Here is an 18,137-nt window from a genome sequence, read left to right on the forward strand (position 1 = left end):
CTGCAGCACCCTAGACCAAGTTACCAGTCCTTATAAGGACCTTTGTGGAACAAGTAGGTTGTGAATGATTAGCAGACTGCAGCAGAAGGGCAGCAGTCAAGTATAATATTCTTTCTATATTTGGAAGAAAGAATATTATACGTGTACAAGCCTATTACCATACCAGTCCTGAAAAGAACCTTTGTGGACCTAATAGTAACAGCTACTGATTAAACTGACCCTCACTGCCTCACACACAGCTTCCTGCCTGTCCCTATATAAACTGACAAAACAGAGGCTGCTGGAACAATAACTTGAATAGCACTATTGTGGACCTAATAGTAACAGCTAATGATTAAACTGACTGTCCCTGCAGCACAGAGCGTCCTGTCACTCTCTCTACACTGACAAGAGACAGGCTGCTGCAACAATCAGTAGCACAGCAGTGCCTCAAACCTATATCCTGAACTACACCTAACACCTATACCAGTCCTGAAAAGAACTTTTGTGTACCAAATAGCTAGCGATTTGGGTCACTGCAATCTCTCCCTGCTCCACACAGCAACCTCTCCCTATAGTGACAGAAGAAAGAATGTAAAATGGCTGCCGGATCGGGTCTATTCATAAGTTAGGGGGAATGTCCAAGTGTCCATGTGCTGTAATGTCTCAATTGGCTGTCCTGTACCCCATGATGGATGTGTCATCATAGGTCAAAGTTCTTTTACACAGTAAACACGGAAGTCCGCCGGGCCAACGGCGGCAATAGTCCGCCGATCGGGTGGACCGCGAACAGCCGAAATTCGCCACGAAATGACCGCCGGGCGAACTGTTCGGCTATCACTAGTAATCAGTCCAGACGTCAGGGATCTACGGAGAGCAACTGCAAGCAGGATAGAAGCCAGGAGGGATGTTAGCAAGCCAGTCTTGAAACAACAGCAGGAGATGGTTTCTAGTGATGTGACCAAACGTGAAGGCAAAGGAGAAATGAGCTGGAAGACTTATATATAGGCAGACCAGACGAGCATCATCAGAAACAGCTGTTAATAGAAGAGAGCTGGCAATTAGCCAACAGCTGAGCGGCCAGCCCAGAGGAGGAAGGGCTAAGCCAGCCCTGACACTGGACTTGACCTCGGCTCGGATCATGGACTAAGGCTTGCATGCTGGTCCGCACCCTTGCCACTGGGTGTCTACCAAGTCTCTGCCTCCATCTCCAGAAGCTTAATGGACCAGAGGGGTAATGGAGGCCTCCCCACTCCTTCGGTCCCACATCAGGTACGTGGCCCCCGTGACAATAGCCGATTTTTCTCCATCTTCCTCTGGCTTCTTCTTCCCCCGCTTCGTTCTCCGGTCTTTCTCCTCCGCTGCTCCCGGCACCGACCTGGTGAATATGAAAACAACGAACTTCCTCCAACGCTGCAGCCAGCCGATCTGTCCACTTCCATAGCGCACATATCATATGTAACTATGGGGCATGGAAGCTGGATGACGTCATCGGGGGAGACCCCGCCCCCTAGTAACATCACTGACCCATCATGCCCCATACGGTAAAGTCACAAGGGACGGGGTCTTTGGAGTGACATCATCAGCAGCATTGGAGGAGGCTCATTTTTTGAATGTTCAATGGGAGTGTTGGCGGGAGAGGTGGAGGAGATAGACCTGAGGACGGACCAAAGGAAGAAGAAGCCGGAGGAAGCTGGAGAAGAATGGAGGAAAAAGTAGAGGAAGATGGAGGAAGAAGCGGGGAAAGAAGAAGACATTTTGAATAAAGGAATTGACATAAACATTGACATAAACAATGCGTTTTCATTTTTTTTCTACATTTTCCAAACACTTCTGGAAAAAAATTAACCGTTCAAAAGACTCCTTATGCCTCATAAATTATACTTTGGAGTGTTTGTTTTCCAAAATTGGGTCATTTTGTGGGCAATTCCATTGTCCTGGCGCTCCAGGGCCTTCAAAAGTGTGCACGTGGGTGGTTGTGAAATGAGATGTGTCATTTTTGCTTGTAGAACGCCTGAAGGTGCTACTTCAATTTTGGTCCTCTGTATGTGGCCAGGCTGTGTAAAAGTTTCACACATGTATTGCCATACTCAGGAAGAGTAGCAGAATGTATTTTGGGGTGTAATTTGTTGTATGCATATGCTGTGTGTGAGAAATAACCTGATAATATGACAATTTTGTAAAAAAAAAAAAAAAAAAAATGTTAAAAAAATCTTCATTTTGCAAAGAATTGTGGGAAAACAATGACAACTTAAAAAAACTCACCATACTACTTACTTAATACCTTGGAATGTCTACTTTCTAACAGGGGTCATTTGGGGGGTATTTGTACTTTGCTGACTTGTTAGGCGGCCCCTTTCACACGGAACTGATCAGTAATGATCCGTCCCATGATGATCCGCTCGCTCAGCGGGGATCGCTCCGTTGTCCCCGGTGAGCCGGCGGCAGACAAGGCGGTCTCCGCACACTGTGCAGGGACCGCCCTGTCAGCTCTCCGCTCTCCTCTATGGGGATCGGATGAGCACGAACCGTCTGTCCGTGTTCATCCGATCCGCTTTGCAGACGGATAGAAAAATAGTTTTTTCCTCCGTCTGCAGAATCGGACCATAGAGGAGGCGGACAATAGTGGGTGTCTGCGGATGTGCATCCACAGACACCCGCTATCCCACGGGGAAGCATTTATGTCCGTATTTCATCCGCATACGGATGGATGAAATACGGACATACTGTCCCCATGTGTGAAAGGGGCCTTAGTGTCTCAAGAAATGAGATACACCTGATGTACTGAAGGCCTGATCAGATGTGATCAATTTTCAGTGATTGGCACCATAGTTTGTAGACTCTATAACTTTCACAAAGACCAAATAATACACACTAATTTGGGTTATTTTTTTACCAAAGATATGTATCAGTATAAATTTTGGCCAAAATTTATGAAGAAAAATTACTAATTAGCAAAATATTATGACAGAAACAAAGAAAAGGGCATTTTTTTCACAAAATGTATGCTTTTTTTATTTATAGCACAAAAAATAAAAAAAAACACTAGTGATTAAATACCACTAAAAGAAAGCTCTATTTGTGTGGAAAAAAGGACGCAAGTTATATATGGGTACAGTGTTACATGACTGAGTAATTGTCATTCAAACTGTGAGAGCGCTGAAAGCTGAAAATTGGTCTGGACAGGAAGGGGGTGTAAGTGCACTGTATTGAGGTGGTTAAAGCGGTAGTAAAGGCCACTTTGTGATTTTTCTACATATAAGGCTTACCTGTAAGTAAAATAAATATCTCCTAAATGTGCACAATTTAGGAGTTACTCACCTTGGATGCAGCCAGTAACGTCACCGGCGCATGTGCTCTGAAGGTCCAGCATACCTTGCCCCTGATATTTATTGATAGTTGTAAAAAAAATCACTGATTTTTACGAACTGTCAGTAAATTTACTAGCAGTTGGCAACCCTGCTGCAGCGGCTCCCGGGCAGTCATCGCTAAGGGAGCTGACATGTTCCCTTAGCATTTCTTACGGGATTGCTGCCGACTGCGATATACGCTGTTCCGGCGGGATGCGCTGAACCTGCAGAGCGCATGCACCGCTGACGACAGGGGCTGCATGCAGGCTCAATATCTCCTAAACTGTGCAGGTTTAGGAGATAATATTTTCACCTACAGGTAAGCCTTATTATACTTACTGTAGGTAAAAATGTCCAAGTAGGGGGGATACAACCACTTTAATGTAACTTTATTGCCATCACAGGGAGCTAACAAGCTCCCTATATGATAACATTGGGCAAGTGACAGTTATCTCCTGGAACCCAGCATTGTCTCAAACTCTCATCTCATTTGTACTCCACAGTACATTATAGAGCCATCGAGTTTGACACTATAAAGACTGCACTGTTCGGTATATAACATAGGACCACACTGTAGCACTGTATGCTCCACACTGTACATGCTTGCCAGTGTTGTGTCAAAATGGCAAGCTATCAAAATCCCCAATTAATGATGGTTTACAGTAACATGAAGTGACGTACTTAGAGAGCTTGCTGAATTGGCTATTTTGACAGAAAACAGGTGTTTCGTCAGATTAGGAGACCCGTCAGTTTATATAGTAAAATACAGTATTTAAATATCCGTCTGACTGTTTAAATATTGCATTTTAAAAGCAGCGGCGAGCCTGCTGATCCCACAGGTTTGCTAATATCACACAACACCGCTGCTTTGAAAAATCAACATAAAACCAGTCTGATGGATTTGAAAATACTGATTTTCACTAAATGAGCTAAGTTAAAAATAAGTTTGTATTTGTAATGCAAGACTCCGGTGGGTGTAATAAGATGGCCGCTTGCCGCCTTCTCACTGCCTTTATCGGGGACAAGTGCGGGGTGTAGCAAGTTGGCGGCGACGAAACGTCACTTCCGGCAGACGGGTCGCCAAATCTGACGAATCATTTCGCATATTCCTGTTCTTCCGTTTCCTGTGTGAGTCAAGGATTGCGGCCATTAGAACAGTTTCAAACCTCTCGACGAGAATGGCTTACCGTGGACAGGGACAAAAAGTGCAGAAAGTGATGGTTCAGCCCATCGTATCTTTTTTTTTTTATGTGTGTCTCTGTCGTGATGTTGTAATGGCGGATTTTTTAACGTTGTTAGGAAAATGACTTTGCAAGTGAAGGAAGAATGTTCGAGTGCACGTGTTTTTGCGGCTTTTGTGTCTTGCCAGTGCTTCTATTTGGTAAATAATTCATGAGAGATAGTTGATGTGTGGGTTTGAGTTTTTGCAGTACCTTTTTACTATTGATCCAGATTGAGTTTTTTTTATTTATTTTTTTTTTTTTTAAATATATGTGCTGCAGTCGACACACTCCCCCACCCTCTTTTTTTTTATTTTCTTCAGTTTTCCTTAATCCTAAATTTTACCAGAACCTGATCTTCAGATATCTTCAAAATGTGGGTATATTTTATTTTTTTCCTCCCTGATCTAGTATTTTTTTTTTTTTTTTTTTTTTTGTGTGTTTTTAATCTTATGGTAAATATTTTTCTCTGCATTCTTCCAGAGATCACGTATCCAAGTGTGGCTTTACGAGCAAGTGAGCATGCGCATAGAAGGTTGCATCATTGTAAGTGTGTGGTTTTGTTTCTTCCATTTCTCCCCCCCCCCCCCCCCCCCCCTATTTTAAAGGGGTTGTAAAACCTTGTGGTTTTTCATATGCATTAAGGTAAAAAAAAACCTTCTGGCAGTGACCAACCCCCCCCGCCCCACCGCTGTTTTACCTACATGAGCCCTGTATTTCCCATAGCGGAGACGTGCTGTCTGTCTCTGCACAGGGTCCTGGTTCTTGATTAGATTACAACACCTCAGCTATTGACAGCAGCGGGAGCCAATCAAATCTCCTAGGGGGTTATTTGTTGCAGAGGAGCTGCAAGAGCCGCCAGGGGACCCCAGAAGTTGAGGATCGGGGGCCACTCTGTGCAAAACTAGCTGCACTGAGGTAAGAATGACATGTTTATTATTTAAAATAAAAAAAGCCTTTAATGTCACCCCCCCCTTTTAAAAAATAAATGTGCTTTTGGTGTTTGCGGTGTTTTTTTTTTTTTTTTTTTTGTTTTTTTTTATGTATATACAAGATCTTCTAAACGACTTGATATTCAGACTGTTTTTACCCCCTTCATGACCAGGGTGTTTTTATTTTTAATTTTTTTTACTGTTTAACGCTGTTCTGCTTTTAACTGGCTGTTGCTCTGCCAAAATGTTATCTGCTAAATTTCTTTGGTAAAAGTAATAGAATCCGTGTATAGTAGTATATGTGCAAGTTCTAGAGTCTACAATTGATCAATCCTGATGTACTCATGTCTGTACTTGACCCTAAAATACCAGGTCAGTACAAAAATTCTCTCTTCCCTACTCCCCCCCCCCCCCCCCCAAACTCCTTTTTGAAAAGTAGACTGTCCAAGGTATGTAGTAAGAGCCAGGGTGTGTGTGTGTGTGTTGTTTTTCCACTTACTGTCACCAGTGCAGTACAAGCGTCGTCATATGACTGGTGTGGCAGTGATCGAGGATGCTTACTGGTGACAGAGTGTGTGTGTGTGTGTGTGTGTATGTCAATTATTTTTAAAAGGAACACTACTAATTTGGGGAGTTTCCATTGTTCACAAGATCACATGATTGGTCAATTTACTGTACTAGGCACTTTATGTTGCAGTCACATATACCTTAAAGAGGAAGTAAACCCTGATGAGTTTACTTCCTCTTTCATTCCCTGCAAAGCATAATGGACTACTATGCATCGCATAGTAGCCCATTATGTGTCACTTACCTGACACAGGAGCCAGCGAAGTCGCCGCTGTCCCCTGTAGTCCGCCGCATCCATCTTATTGGTGGGGTCGCGCAGCTCCGCCGCTGTCATTTGGGGAAGCCGAGATGACGTCACTCCCGCGCATGCGCACGGGAGTCGACACGCGCGGCAGCTCCATTCTTGGAAATGCCGCGCTCAGTGTGCCTGCGCGCTGTCTACGGCGCATGCGCTGTAGATAGCGGTGCCCGTTTTCGGGCAAATATCTCCTAAACCATATAGGTTTAGGAGATATTGCTTGGACCTACAGGTAAGCCTTAATCTAGGCTTACCTGTAGGTCAAAGTGGTTTGTAAGGGTTTACAACCACTTTAACCAGTTGCCGACCGCCGCACGACGATGTACGTCGACAGCATGGCACGGGCAGGCATATTGGCGTACATGTACGTCCCTTGCCTCCCGCGGGTCGGGGGCCCGATCGGGCCCCCGCCCGGTGCCTGCGGCGGTCGGTTTTCGTCTGGGAGCGATCCGGGACGAGGGGGCGGCCATTCATTCATGGCCACCCCCTCGCGATCGCTCCCGACGAATAGGAATCCCCCGTGACATCACTTCCTCTCCTGTAATGTAAACACAGGAGAGGAAGTGATGTATTCTCTCCTCCGTGTCGGTATTTTTCGTTCCGACACGGAGGAGAGCGGATCGGTGAGTTGCACCAACACTCTACACACACAGTAGAACATGCCAGGCACACTCACACCCCCCCGATAACCCCCCCAATTACCCCTGCCCCCCAGTCACAGTGACACCAATGTCATTTTTTTATTTTTTTTTGCATTGGTGTCATTTGTGACTGTAATAACTGTTAGGGCAGTTAGGGTTAGCCCCCTTTAGTTCTAATGTACCCCCCTAACCCCCCCAATAAAGGTTTAACCCCGTGATCACCCCCCGTCGCCAGTGTCACTAAGGCTGGGTTCACATTGCAGCGGTTTTTTGAGAACGAATGTGATTCGCACCGCACTGCAGTGCAAATCACATCCGATCTCTGTGCGATTCGAGTTCAGCCATTCGCCACACCCGCCGCAAATTCGCACGGGACCCTTTTTTTGGCCCGCAGCAGAATCGGATCGCATGGGTGTTCACACCATGCGATCCGAGTTTGCAGATCGCACTGCGATATGCGAACTGATCTGGGGGTGTCAGTAACATTTCACTGACACTCCCAGCAGTCCGCATAGGGCAGTGTGAACTGCCGCCGGGAGGCATGCGATGCGGGAACCCGCCGCGGATTCGCAGCGTTTCCGCATCGCTCCAGTGTGAACCCAGCCTAATAAGCGATCATTTTTCTGATCGCCGTATTAGTGTCACAGGTGACGCTAGTTAGGCAGGTAGGTATTTAGGTTCGCCGCAGCTTTTTATAGCGCCAGGGACCCCCATATACTACCGCATAAAGCCCCCTGATTGCCCCCTAGTTAACCCTTTCACCAGTGATCACCATATAACTGTTACAGGTGACGCTGGTTGGTTAGTTATTTTTTTATAGTTTCAGAGCACCCGCCATTTATTACCTAATAAAGGTTTAACCCCCTGATCACCCGGCGGGTGTCATTTGTGACTAATAACTGTTAGGGCAGTTAGGGTTAGCCCCCTTTAGTTCTAAGGTACCCCCTAACCCCCCCAATAAAGGTTTAACCTCGTGATCACCCCCGTCGCCAGTGTCACTAAGGCTGGGTTCACATTGCAGCGGTTTATGAGAACGGATGTGATTCGCACCGCACTGCAGTGCAAATCACATCCGATCTCTGTGCGATTCGAGTTCAGCTATACAGATAGTATGGCTGAATTCGTGTCGCACCCGCCGCAAACTCGCACGGGACCCTTTTTTTGGTCCGCAGCAGAATCGGATCGCATGGGTGTTCACACCATGCGATCCAAGTTTGCAGATCGCACTGCGATATGCGAACTGATCTGGGGGTGTCATTAACATTTCACTGACACTCCCAGCAGTTCGCATAGGGCAGTGTGAACTGCCGCCGGGAGGCATGCGATGCGGGAACCTGCCGCGCATTCGTGGCGTTCCCGCATCGCTCCAGTGTGAACCCAGCCTAATAAGCGATCGTTTTTCTGTTCGCTGTATTAGTGTCACAGGTGACGCTAGTTAGGCAGGTAGGTATTTAGGTTGGCCGCAGCTTTTTATAGCGCCAGGGACCCCCATATACTACCGCATAAAGCCCCCTGATTGCCCCCTAGTTAACCCTTTCACCAGTGATCACCATATAACTGTTACAGGTGACGCTGGTTGGTTAGTTATTTTTTTATAGTTTCAGGGCACCCGCCATTTATTACCTAGTCTCACTAGTGTACCCCTAGATTTAGGGGTGTCTACTTTCCAAAATGGGGTCATTTGGGGGGGGTTTGTGCCATCTTGGCATTTTATGGCCTTCAAAACTGTAACGCCCTTAGAAAGCCTGAAGGCGGTGCTTGGTTTTCGGGGCCCCGTACGCGGCTAGGCTCCCAAAAAGTCCCACATATGTGGTATCCCCGTACTCAGGAGAAGCAGCAGAATTTATTTTGGGGTGTCATTTCACATATGCCCATGGCATGCGTGAGCAATATATCATTTAGTGACAACTTTGTGAAAAAAAAAAAAAAAGTTTGTAATTTTCCCGCAACTTGTGGCAAAATTTAAAATATTCCATGGACTCAACATGCCTCTCAGCAAATAGCTTGGGGTGTCTACTTTCTAAAATGGGGTCATTTGTGGGGGTTTTGTGCCATCTTGGCATTTTATGGCCTTCAAAACTGTAATAGGTAGTGAGAAGTGAACTCAAAAATTTACGCCCTTAGAAAGCCTGAAGGCGGTGCTTGGTTTTCGGGGCCCCGTATGCGGCTAGGCTCCCAAAAAGTCCCACATATGTGGTATCCCCGTACTCAGGAGAAGCAGCAGAATTTATTTTGGGGTGTCATTTCACATATGCCCATGGCATGCATGAGCAATATATCATTTAGTGACAACTTTGTGAAAAAAAAAAATATATATTTTTTTTTTGTCATTCAATCGCTTGAGGCAAAAAAATAAAATATTCAATGGGCTCAACATGCCTCTTATCAATTTCCTTAGGGGGTCTACTTTCCAAAATGGGGTCATTTGGGGGGGTTTTGTACTGCCCTGCCATTTTAGCACCTCAAGAAATGAGATAGGCAGTCGTAAACTAAAAGCTGCGTAAATTCCAGAAAACGTACCTTAGTTTGTAGATGTGACAACTTTTGCGCAAACCAATAAATATACAATTATTGACTTTTTTTTTACCAAAGACATGTGGCTGAATACATTTTGGCCTAAATGTATGACTAAAATTGAGTTTATTGGATTTTTCTAATAACAAAAAGTAGAAAATATCATTTTTTTTTCAAAATTTGCGGTGTTTTTACGTTTATATCGCAAAAAATAAAAATCGCAGAGGCAATCAAATACCATCAAAAGAAAGCTCTATTTGTGGGAAGAAAAGGACGCAAATTTTGTTTGGGTACAACATTGCATGACCGCGCAATTACCAGTTAAAGCAGCGCAGTGCCAAAGTGTAAAAAGACCTCTGGTCATTTACCAGCAAAATGGTCCGGTCTGAAAGTGGTTAAGGAAGCGGCCCTGTAACCTTTTTGGCACCAAGGACTGGTTTTGTGGCAGCCAATGTTCCCGGTGGGGGAGGGGGGGGGGGGGGTTGTGGTGAATGGGTCAGGAGTTGGGATATTCATGGAGTCTGTCCTCGGGCCCCATTCACACTACAACCCCCTTTAAATAGCAGTTCCACCTTTTGAAGCAGTCCTACAGTGTCCTCATTTCCCCTTCGCATCACAGACCCCTATACATTACAGTGCAGTCCCCTTTATCTTACAGTACCCCTAGCAAGCACAGCCTTCTCCATCACAGTGCCCCTGCAGTCTGTCACCTCCTCTCTAACACATTTCCCCATTCCAGACTCTGCATCTCTTGCACAGGACTTTTACCTGTTGCCAGTCTGTGTGTCGGCTCCCACCAGTCCAGCCGACAATTTCATCCTATTAGCAGGACAGAGGGTGGAAGGAGCTCTCTATTCCGATCTGCAGTTCCTCTGGCCCCCTGCCAATAGGTTGACATCATTGGCTGCCTGGAGGAGTCACGTGAGGGCACATGGGCATGGCTGCACAGCAGAAGGTGAGTCTTTAAATCTTGTGTCGCTCACCACCTGCTGTGTGGTCCGGTCATCAACAGGCCAAGGATTGGCACTGGTCTGCGGCCTGAGGGTTTATATACACTGTATGCACAATTATTAGTCAGGTTGTATTTCCCCAGTTGTCTTCCAGGACAGCCCTTGAGAGATGGAGTCCCTCCCATCGCCACAGGAAACACATTGCCAATCAGTACAAAAGGCAGACCTTCAGGTCCCTGGTCAGTCATTTGTGTTTCCTTCTCCAGAGGAACATGTTGCCAGGAACCAGGAGGACTACATCTCTCAGGGGCTGCCTGAAGAGTGTGAACCTGCGCTGGGGGACCGGGTCCTGTCTGGCAGGTTCTCTACTAGTCCATATGCTATTTATTAGGGGCTCGGGTACCGTCCGGCGTTGTAGGAGCAGACCCCCTCCCTTTCTCTCTCCAGTGCCGAGGTGGCCAGCGTCAGGATGGCGTTAGTTCCCCCTGAGAGCAGTGTGGCAGTCTGTGTCCTCTGCGCTGATGGCGGTTGATGGTCGGTGACGCCGTCATGTCATTTCCGGCGGAACTGCGTCATCCCTGTGTGCCGAGACTTCCATGTCTCTGAAGGCACAGGGAGGAAGAGGGAAGCCCATGCTGTGCCTGTACGATCCCGCCAGCGTCCAGCTGCACCAGACTAGCGGCAGGATCCGGATCTCAAGGGGACCATGGAGGCTAATCCCCAGGACGCAGGCACCAGTCAAATTACACTGGTGGTTGGTGGTGGTATTAAGGCTGGGACTTGTAGTACACCAGGGCGGTGTTCACTTAACAGGTCGGGTGATTGTTTGCGGTGGTGGTTCAGCACAGGTGTTCCCTGGGTATTAAGTTTAATTACTAAGGATGCCCTCTTTCTTGTTTCGGACTAAGGAAGCCCCAAGGGAAGATAAGTCGGGCCGCAAAAAATGCCCTAACTGGAAATAGGTTATCTTCAGGCTCTGGTAAAGTTTTATGCAAACAGTGTATTTGCAGGCATTCTTAAAACAGAGGCAGATTCCCCCTTGGCTAAGTTTCTTGGCTCCTTTAACCACTTTCAGACCGGACCAATTTGCTGGTCAAAGACCAGACCACTTTTTGCGATTCCGCACTGCGTCGCTTTAACTGACAATTGCGCGGTCGTGCGACGTGGCTCCCAAAACAAAATTGACGTCCTTTTTTTCCCACAAATAGAGCTTTCTTTTGGTGGTATTTGATCACCCCTGCGGTTTTTATTTTTTGTGCTATAAACAAAAATAGAGCGACAATTTTGAAGAAAACGCATTATTTTACTTTTTGTTATAATAAATATCCCCCAAAAATATATATAAAAAAAAAAAAAAAAAAAATTTCCCCTCAGTTTAGGCCGATACGTATTCTTCTACATATTTTTGGTAAAAAAATCGCAATAAGCGAGTATTGATTGGTTTGCGCAAAAGTTATAGCGTTTACAAAATAGGGATAGTTTTAGAGCATTTTTATTAAATTTTTTTTTTTTTTTTTTTTTTTTTTTTTTACTAGTAATGGCAGCGAATTTTATTTTATTTTTTTTATTGTGACTGCGACATTGTGGGGGACCCATCGGACATTTTTGACACATTTTTGGGACCATTGTCATTTATACAGTAATCACTGCTATATAAATGCAGTGATTCCTGTGTAAATGACACTGGCAGTGAAGGGGTTAACCAGTGGGTGGCAGTGTAGGGGTTAAGTGTTTCTAGGGGCGTGTTACTAACTGTGGGGGTTTGGGCTTTCATTTAGTGAACACTGATCTCTGCTCCAATCACATGGAGCAGAGATCAGCGTCCCTAGTTGCTAGGCAGAATGGAGAAATGTTGTTTACAACGGCACTTCTCCATTCGGCCGCTCCGTGAGACGATCGCGGGGATCGAGTCCGCGGGTCCCGCGACCGGACTCACGGGGGTCCCGATGGCGCAGGGCGGCAAATTTAAAGGGACGTACATGTACGCCCTTTTGCCTGCCCGTGCCATTCTGTTGACGTACATCGTCGTGCGCTGGTTGGCAAGTGGTTAAAGAAGAGATGGCTTCAACTTTTAAATCCCTTCGTGATTTAATTACGGACGTAGGTACAGCTGTTTCCACCACTAAGGCAACCACAATCTCCTCCTCACCATGCCTTACAACACCTAGTTCCGGGGAGCCCCGTATAGTTGGGGAGCATAGCCCAGCGTTAGTCCTGAATCCTCTGACATTGATTCGGATCAGGCTGTAGCTAACAAAGGCGCAAGGTATAAGCTTTCTCTTGAGGAGGTAGAGGAGCTATTAAGTGCCATTTGATACGCTGAAAATTGATGAAAAAGACTTGATTATCCAGGCATTATTTAATGTATGAGGCTCTGGGGAAAATCAAGGCGAAAGTTTTTCCCATACATAAGGTACTTTCTGATCTGGTCTTTAACCACTTCCCACCCGGCCAGTGCATATATACGGCCGGGTGGGAGCCGTCTACTCCTGATAGGCCGTTCAGGAACGTCCTTCAGGAGTAGCGGGATCGCGCGCTCGCGCAGCGGCGCGATCCCGATGTGCTCGTGTCTCCCGGACACGGCACATCTCAGATCGGCAGGAGGGCTCTGTGATTGGCCGTCATGTGATGTAAACAAACAGCCGGTTGCTAGGCAATCGGCTCTCCTCTCCTCACACGGAAGTCACCGCTGAGGAGAGGAGAGCAGAACGCTGCAGCCGGCTGATGATCAGTGAGTATGGGCTGCTTTTTACAGCTTTTTACTCACTGATCATCAGTGTAGTGTAAACACACAACACACCACACAGTACAAACACAGTCCCCACACATGTCCCCAAATAATAAAAACGCATGTCCCTAATAATAAAAACATGTCCCCCACATATGTCCCACTAAAATCACATGTCCCAATGATTATCTGCACACATATGTACGTGATCACCTGCACACATATGTACATGATCATTTGCGTACATATGTCCGTGATCACACAAACCAATTATACACTTAACGGAATTTTTTTTACCAAACACATGTAGCAGAATACATTTTGGCTTAAATTTATGACAAAATTTGATTTTATTGGATTTCTTTTCAAATAGAAAAAAGAAAATATTGTTTTTTTTCCAAATTTCCGCTATTTTTGCGCTTATATCGCAAAAAAAACGGAGTCGTGAATAAATAACACCAAAACAAAGCTATTTGTGCGAAAAAAATGATAACAATTTCATTTGGGTACAGTGTAGCATGACCGCGCAATTGTCACTGAAAGCGCTAGAGCGCTGAAAGCTGAAAATTGGGCTGGGAAGGAAGGGGGTGAAAGTGCCCTGTATTGTAGTGGTTATGGAGTGGTCTGAACCAGACAGTCTTCTTTCCCAATTCCTTAAAAAGAAGATTCCCTTTTAACGAGAGCCCAGAGGCGGTCTGGAATAAGATTCCAAAACTAGACGCACCTCTTTCCAAGGTCTCAAAGCAGTCTGACTTAGCCTTCGAGGACATGGGTCACCTGAAGGATCCAATGGATAGAAGGGCAGATGTGGCCCTAAAGAGGGCCTGGGATGCCTCCATGGCCGGTTTAAAACCAGCTCTAGCCACATCTTGTGTGGCTAGAAATTTGGAATTCTGGCTATCACAACTGCAGGAGCATCTGAAAGCAGGCACTCCTAGGGCTGAGCTATTAAAGACCTTTCCTATGCTCTTTAAGGCCATGAGTTTTATCTCTGATGCCTCCTCTGATTCAGTGAAATTTACGGCTAAAACGGCCACACTTTCAGTGGCAGCCAGGAGCGGTATGGATGAAAACATGGGGTGGTGACATGGCGTCCAAAACTCGCTTGTGTAGTGTCCCTTTTTACAGGGGATTTGGTCTTTGGCCCTGAATTAGATACCGCCTTAGAAAGGACGGCAGACAGGAAGAAGACTTTTCCCATCAAAAATAATTTTTTTGTACCTTTAAGGAACCCACAAAAGGGGAGGAGTTCATGCCTAAAAAGCACTGGACGGGTCAAAAAGGGAAGGGAAAAGGGGGGCTTACTTTTTAGCCGCCCCAGTCAGACCCCTAAGCCCCAGTGACATCAGGCTCCCTGTGGGGGGGAAGATTATCAAGCTTTCTTCCACAATGGGAGAAAACCTCAAACAAGTTTGTTTTAAACATGATAAAAAGAGGGTATGCGCTAGTTTCACAGCTGCCCACCCTCAAGATTTCTTGTAACAGCTCCCGAGCCATTCAGAGAAGGCCAGGGCTTTACCTTTGTTGATAGGGAAAATGGTGGATCAAGAGGTATTGACACCAGTCCCCATTCAGAAGCAGGGGGACGGTTTTTACACTCATATATATTTGTGGTAAAAAAGCCGTCCGGGAAGTTCAGACTGATTATGAACCTCCACCCTCTGAATCTATCCATCCGGTACAAGAAGTTTCGGATGGAGTCGATCTATTCAGTAAAGAATCTCCTCCAAAAGGAGGTATTTATGGCTACCCTGGATTTAAGGGACGCCTATCTGCATATACCTATAAGGAAGGAATGCCAGAAATTTCTTCGCATGGCTATTCAGATACATTTTTGCATCATTTTCAGTGCAGAGCTCTTCCATTCGGACTGTTGGCCTCCCCGAGAATCTTTACCAAAGTTCTCGGAGAAGCACTAGTTCCGTTAAGGCTTCAGTCGGTCTCGATCATTCCATATCTAGACGACTTACTGCTGATGGCCCACTCAGAGAAAAAGCTCTCTCAGGACTTAGAGTTAACACAGCTCAGTCTAGGTCAGCTGGGATGGATTATCAATCGGGAAAAATCCAAGACTGTTCCTACTCAGGAGATCCTATACCTAGGCTACAAAGTCAGCTCAGTGGAGCAGACGATACTACTACCGGAGGAAAAGATTTTGAACCTATGGTACAGAATCTCTTTTCTCCAAACCTCTTCCAAGTGCACAGTAAGAGAGATCATGTCGGTGCTAGGCCTCATGACTGCAGCCATTCCAGCTGTGCAATGGGCCAGGTTCCATCAAAGAGACCTCCAGGGTTTCTTGCTAGAACACATAAAGGGCAAGGAATTGGAGGAAGAGGTATCAATCCCCAGAAGAGTAAAGCAGTCCCTCTGGTGGTGGAAGGACGCAGGGAACCTAAACAAAGGGGTTCTCTGGGTCTTGCCCATCACCTCTACTCTGACCACAGATTTGAGCAGTTGGGGTTGAGGAGCTAATCTCAACTCAGACTGGGCCCAGGGCCGGTGGACTCAGGAAGAGAGGCTTCTCTCTTCCAATTGGAAGGAGTTGGCGGCAATCTTTGGAGCTATAGTGGCTTTCCAGACTTGCTACAGGGTCATCTACAGGTCCGCTCAGACAATATGACGGCTGTAGCATATCTAAACAAACAAGGAGGTACCAGAAGTCCTCGTTTAATGTCAGTGGCCAGGCACATTTTTTGGTGGGCAGGGTCCAATCTAAAATCCATTTCTGTGATTCGTTTGGAGGGGGAGATGAACAGCACTGCAGACATCTTGAGTCGACAACAAGTTTCAAATCAAGAATGGTTGCTACATCCAGAAGTTTTCAATCTGATAGTAACTCACTGGGGAAGGCCAGTAGTGGATCTTTTTGCAAACAGGTCGAATGCAAAAGTTCAAAATTTTTGCTCTCTATGCCCAGGGGATCGCCCTTAGTCAGTAGATGCTTTACAAACTCCATGGACTTTCAGCCTGGCATATGCGTTTCCGCCACTCCACCTTATCCCAAGGGTTCTAGCAAAGTTCCTTGCGGAGGAAACTTGCTTAATCCTTGTGGCACCATTTTGGCCCAAAAGGCCATGGTTTACAACGCTGCTGCAGTTGTTGGACCAGCCTCCACTGAGACTTCCCTGCAGATGAGATCTCCTGTTGCAGGGACCTCTTTTTCACCCTCGGGTAACCTTGTTGAACCTCTCAGCGTTGTTACTGAGGAGGAAATCTTGAGAAGTAAGGGTCTGAATCACCCTGTCCGTCAGACCCTGTTAGAGTAGAAAGCCAACTACCAGGGCTATATATAGGAAAGTCTGGAGAAAATTCAATAGTCGGACAGCTGTAGGAGGTAGGGCATGGACACAGCTGATATCCTTCAGTTTTTACAAGAGGGGGTAGACAAGGGGTTAACCCCTAGTACTATCAAGGTTCAGATAGCTGCTCTAAGTGTGTACTTAGAAAAACGTTTGTAGGAAGATCCTTTCATTTCTAGGTTTTGTAAAGCAATCTCTAGACGTAAACCAGTCAGTCAACAAAACTTCCTGGGATTTAGCTGTCGTACTGAAAGCTTTCTTAGGATCTCCTTTCGAACCTATATCGGAGTCCTCTCTAAGACTGCTACCAACAGGACTGTCTTGAATGTGACCAATCACTTCAGCCCGTAGGATTAGTGAGATGCAAGCTTTTTCTATAAGCGAACCGTTCCTACAGATTTTGGAAGATAGAGTTATTTTAAAGACAGACCCTGGGTTCTTTCCAAAAGTGGCATCTAAATTTCACAGGTCGCAGGATATTGTCCTTCCTTCTTTCTGTCAGAATGCATCAAATAAGGAGGAAACCTTTCATTGGATGTAAAACGTTGCATTTTAGAATACCTTAAAGGAACAAGTCCGTTTAGAATCTCAGATTCCCTCTTCGTCCTCTTTTTCAGGTCAACGCCAAGGACAGAAGGCCTCAAAAGCCACCATAGCTAGGTGGATCAGGTTAGCTATAGCAGAAGGTTATAGAGTAATGAACAAAGACCCTCCTGGGGGTATTGGGGCCCATTCCACAAGAGCATTGGTGGCTTCCTGGGCAGAAAAGGCTGGTGCTTCCCCGGAGCAAATTTGTAAAGCAGCCACGTGGTCAAGCTTTTCCACCTTTACAAAACTTTATCGACTGGATCTAATGTCCAGTCAGGATCAGGCTTTTGGGAGGAAAGTCCTCCAGGCCTTGGTCCCACCCTAATCTGGTGAGTACTTGGATCCTCTCAAGGGCTGTCCTGGAAGACAACTGGGGAAAACTGGAGTTAGTACTCACCGGTAACTCCTTTTCCAGTGGTCTTCCAGGACAGCACGATCCCACCCTTTATTTTTATTTTTTTCATACGTTTTAATACAATAACGATATTGCTTGTTGTGGTTGTTGTTGTTTTTTTACAGTTCCATCCTTCGGTTTTTGGTAAATGACTGACCAGGGACCTGAAGGTCCGCCTTTTGAACTGATTGGCAATGTGTTTCCTGTGTCGATGGGAGGGACTCCATCTCTCGAGGGCTGTCCTGGAAGACCACTGGAAAAGGAGTTACCGGTGAGTACTAACTCCAGTTTTCCCCAGTTTTTTGAGGATTCGATTTATTGTTGAACAACTGCCGTACTCTCTCTCAATCCAAAATGGTAAACCTCAAACCTGAATATTTAAGAAAGTAAAAGTTTTTGCTTTTAGAAGAATATCTGTGTGCAGAATTATGTAACTAAATGAAGATGTTCCCATCTCACTTGTTTGCTTTTTAATCTGTTGGGCTGGGTTCACACTGCCCCAACACGGAAGTTGCACTAATTCCGATCTGACTTTACCCTGCAACTTCAGGGAGGCACAGCAGGTTTTTTTTTTTTTTTTTTTTTTTTTTTTTTTTTTGGCATGGGATTCCCGTTCAAAATCCTCAGAGCACAAGTTGGATCAGTTAAGGTGATACGACTTGGATGTGACTTGC

The 18,137-nt window shown here is 45.8% G+C and overlaps 1 protein-coding gene across 2 annotated transcripts in view; it reads left to right on the forward strand.

Moving 5' to 3' along the window:
• The first annotated feature begins 4,410 nt into the window (after positions 1–4,410).
• SNRPE (small nuclear ribonucleoprotein polypeptide E) overlaps positions 4,411–18,137 on the forward strand; it is a 52,452-nt gene continuing 38,725 nt past the window's right edge. Inside the window, exons 1-3 of one of the 2 annotated variants that reach the window (XM_077481234.1) lie at positions 4,411–4,561; positions 4,899–4,925; positions 5,033–5,095. In XM_077481234.1, coding sequence (XP_077337360.1) covers positions 4,508–4,561; positions 4,899–4,925; positions 5,033–5,095 — 144 coding nt within the window. In that variant the 5' untranslated portion in view covers positions 4,411–4,507. Of the gene's footprint in view, positions 4,562–4,612; positions 4,711–4,872; positions 4,926–5,032; positions 5,096–18,137 lie in introns of those variants that run through there. The other variant, XM_077481233.1, reaches the window with a different exon arrangement.

Source organism: Lithobates pipiens, unplaced genomic scaffold (genome assembly GCF_037356315.1).
Source record: "Lithobates pipiens isolate NorthernLeopardFrog02 unplaced genomic scaffold, aLitPip1_a1.2 Scaffold_16, whole genome shotgun sequence".
NCBI classification, from domain to species: domain Eukaryota; kingdom Metazoa; phylum Chordata; class Amphibia; order Anura; family Ranidae; genus Lithobates; species Lithobates pipiens.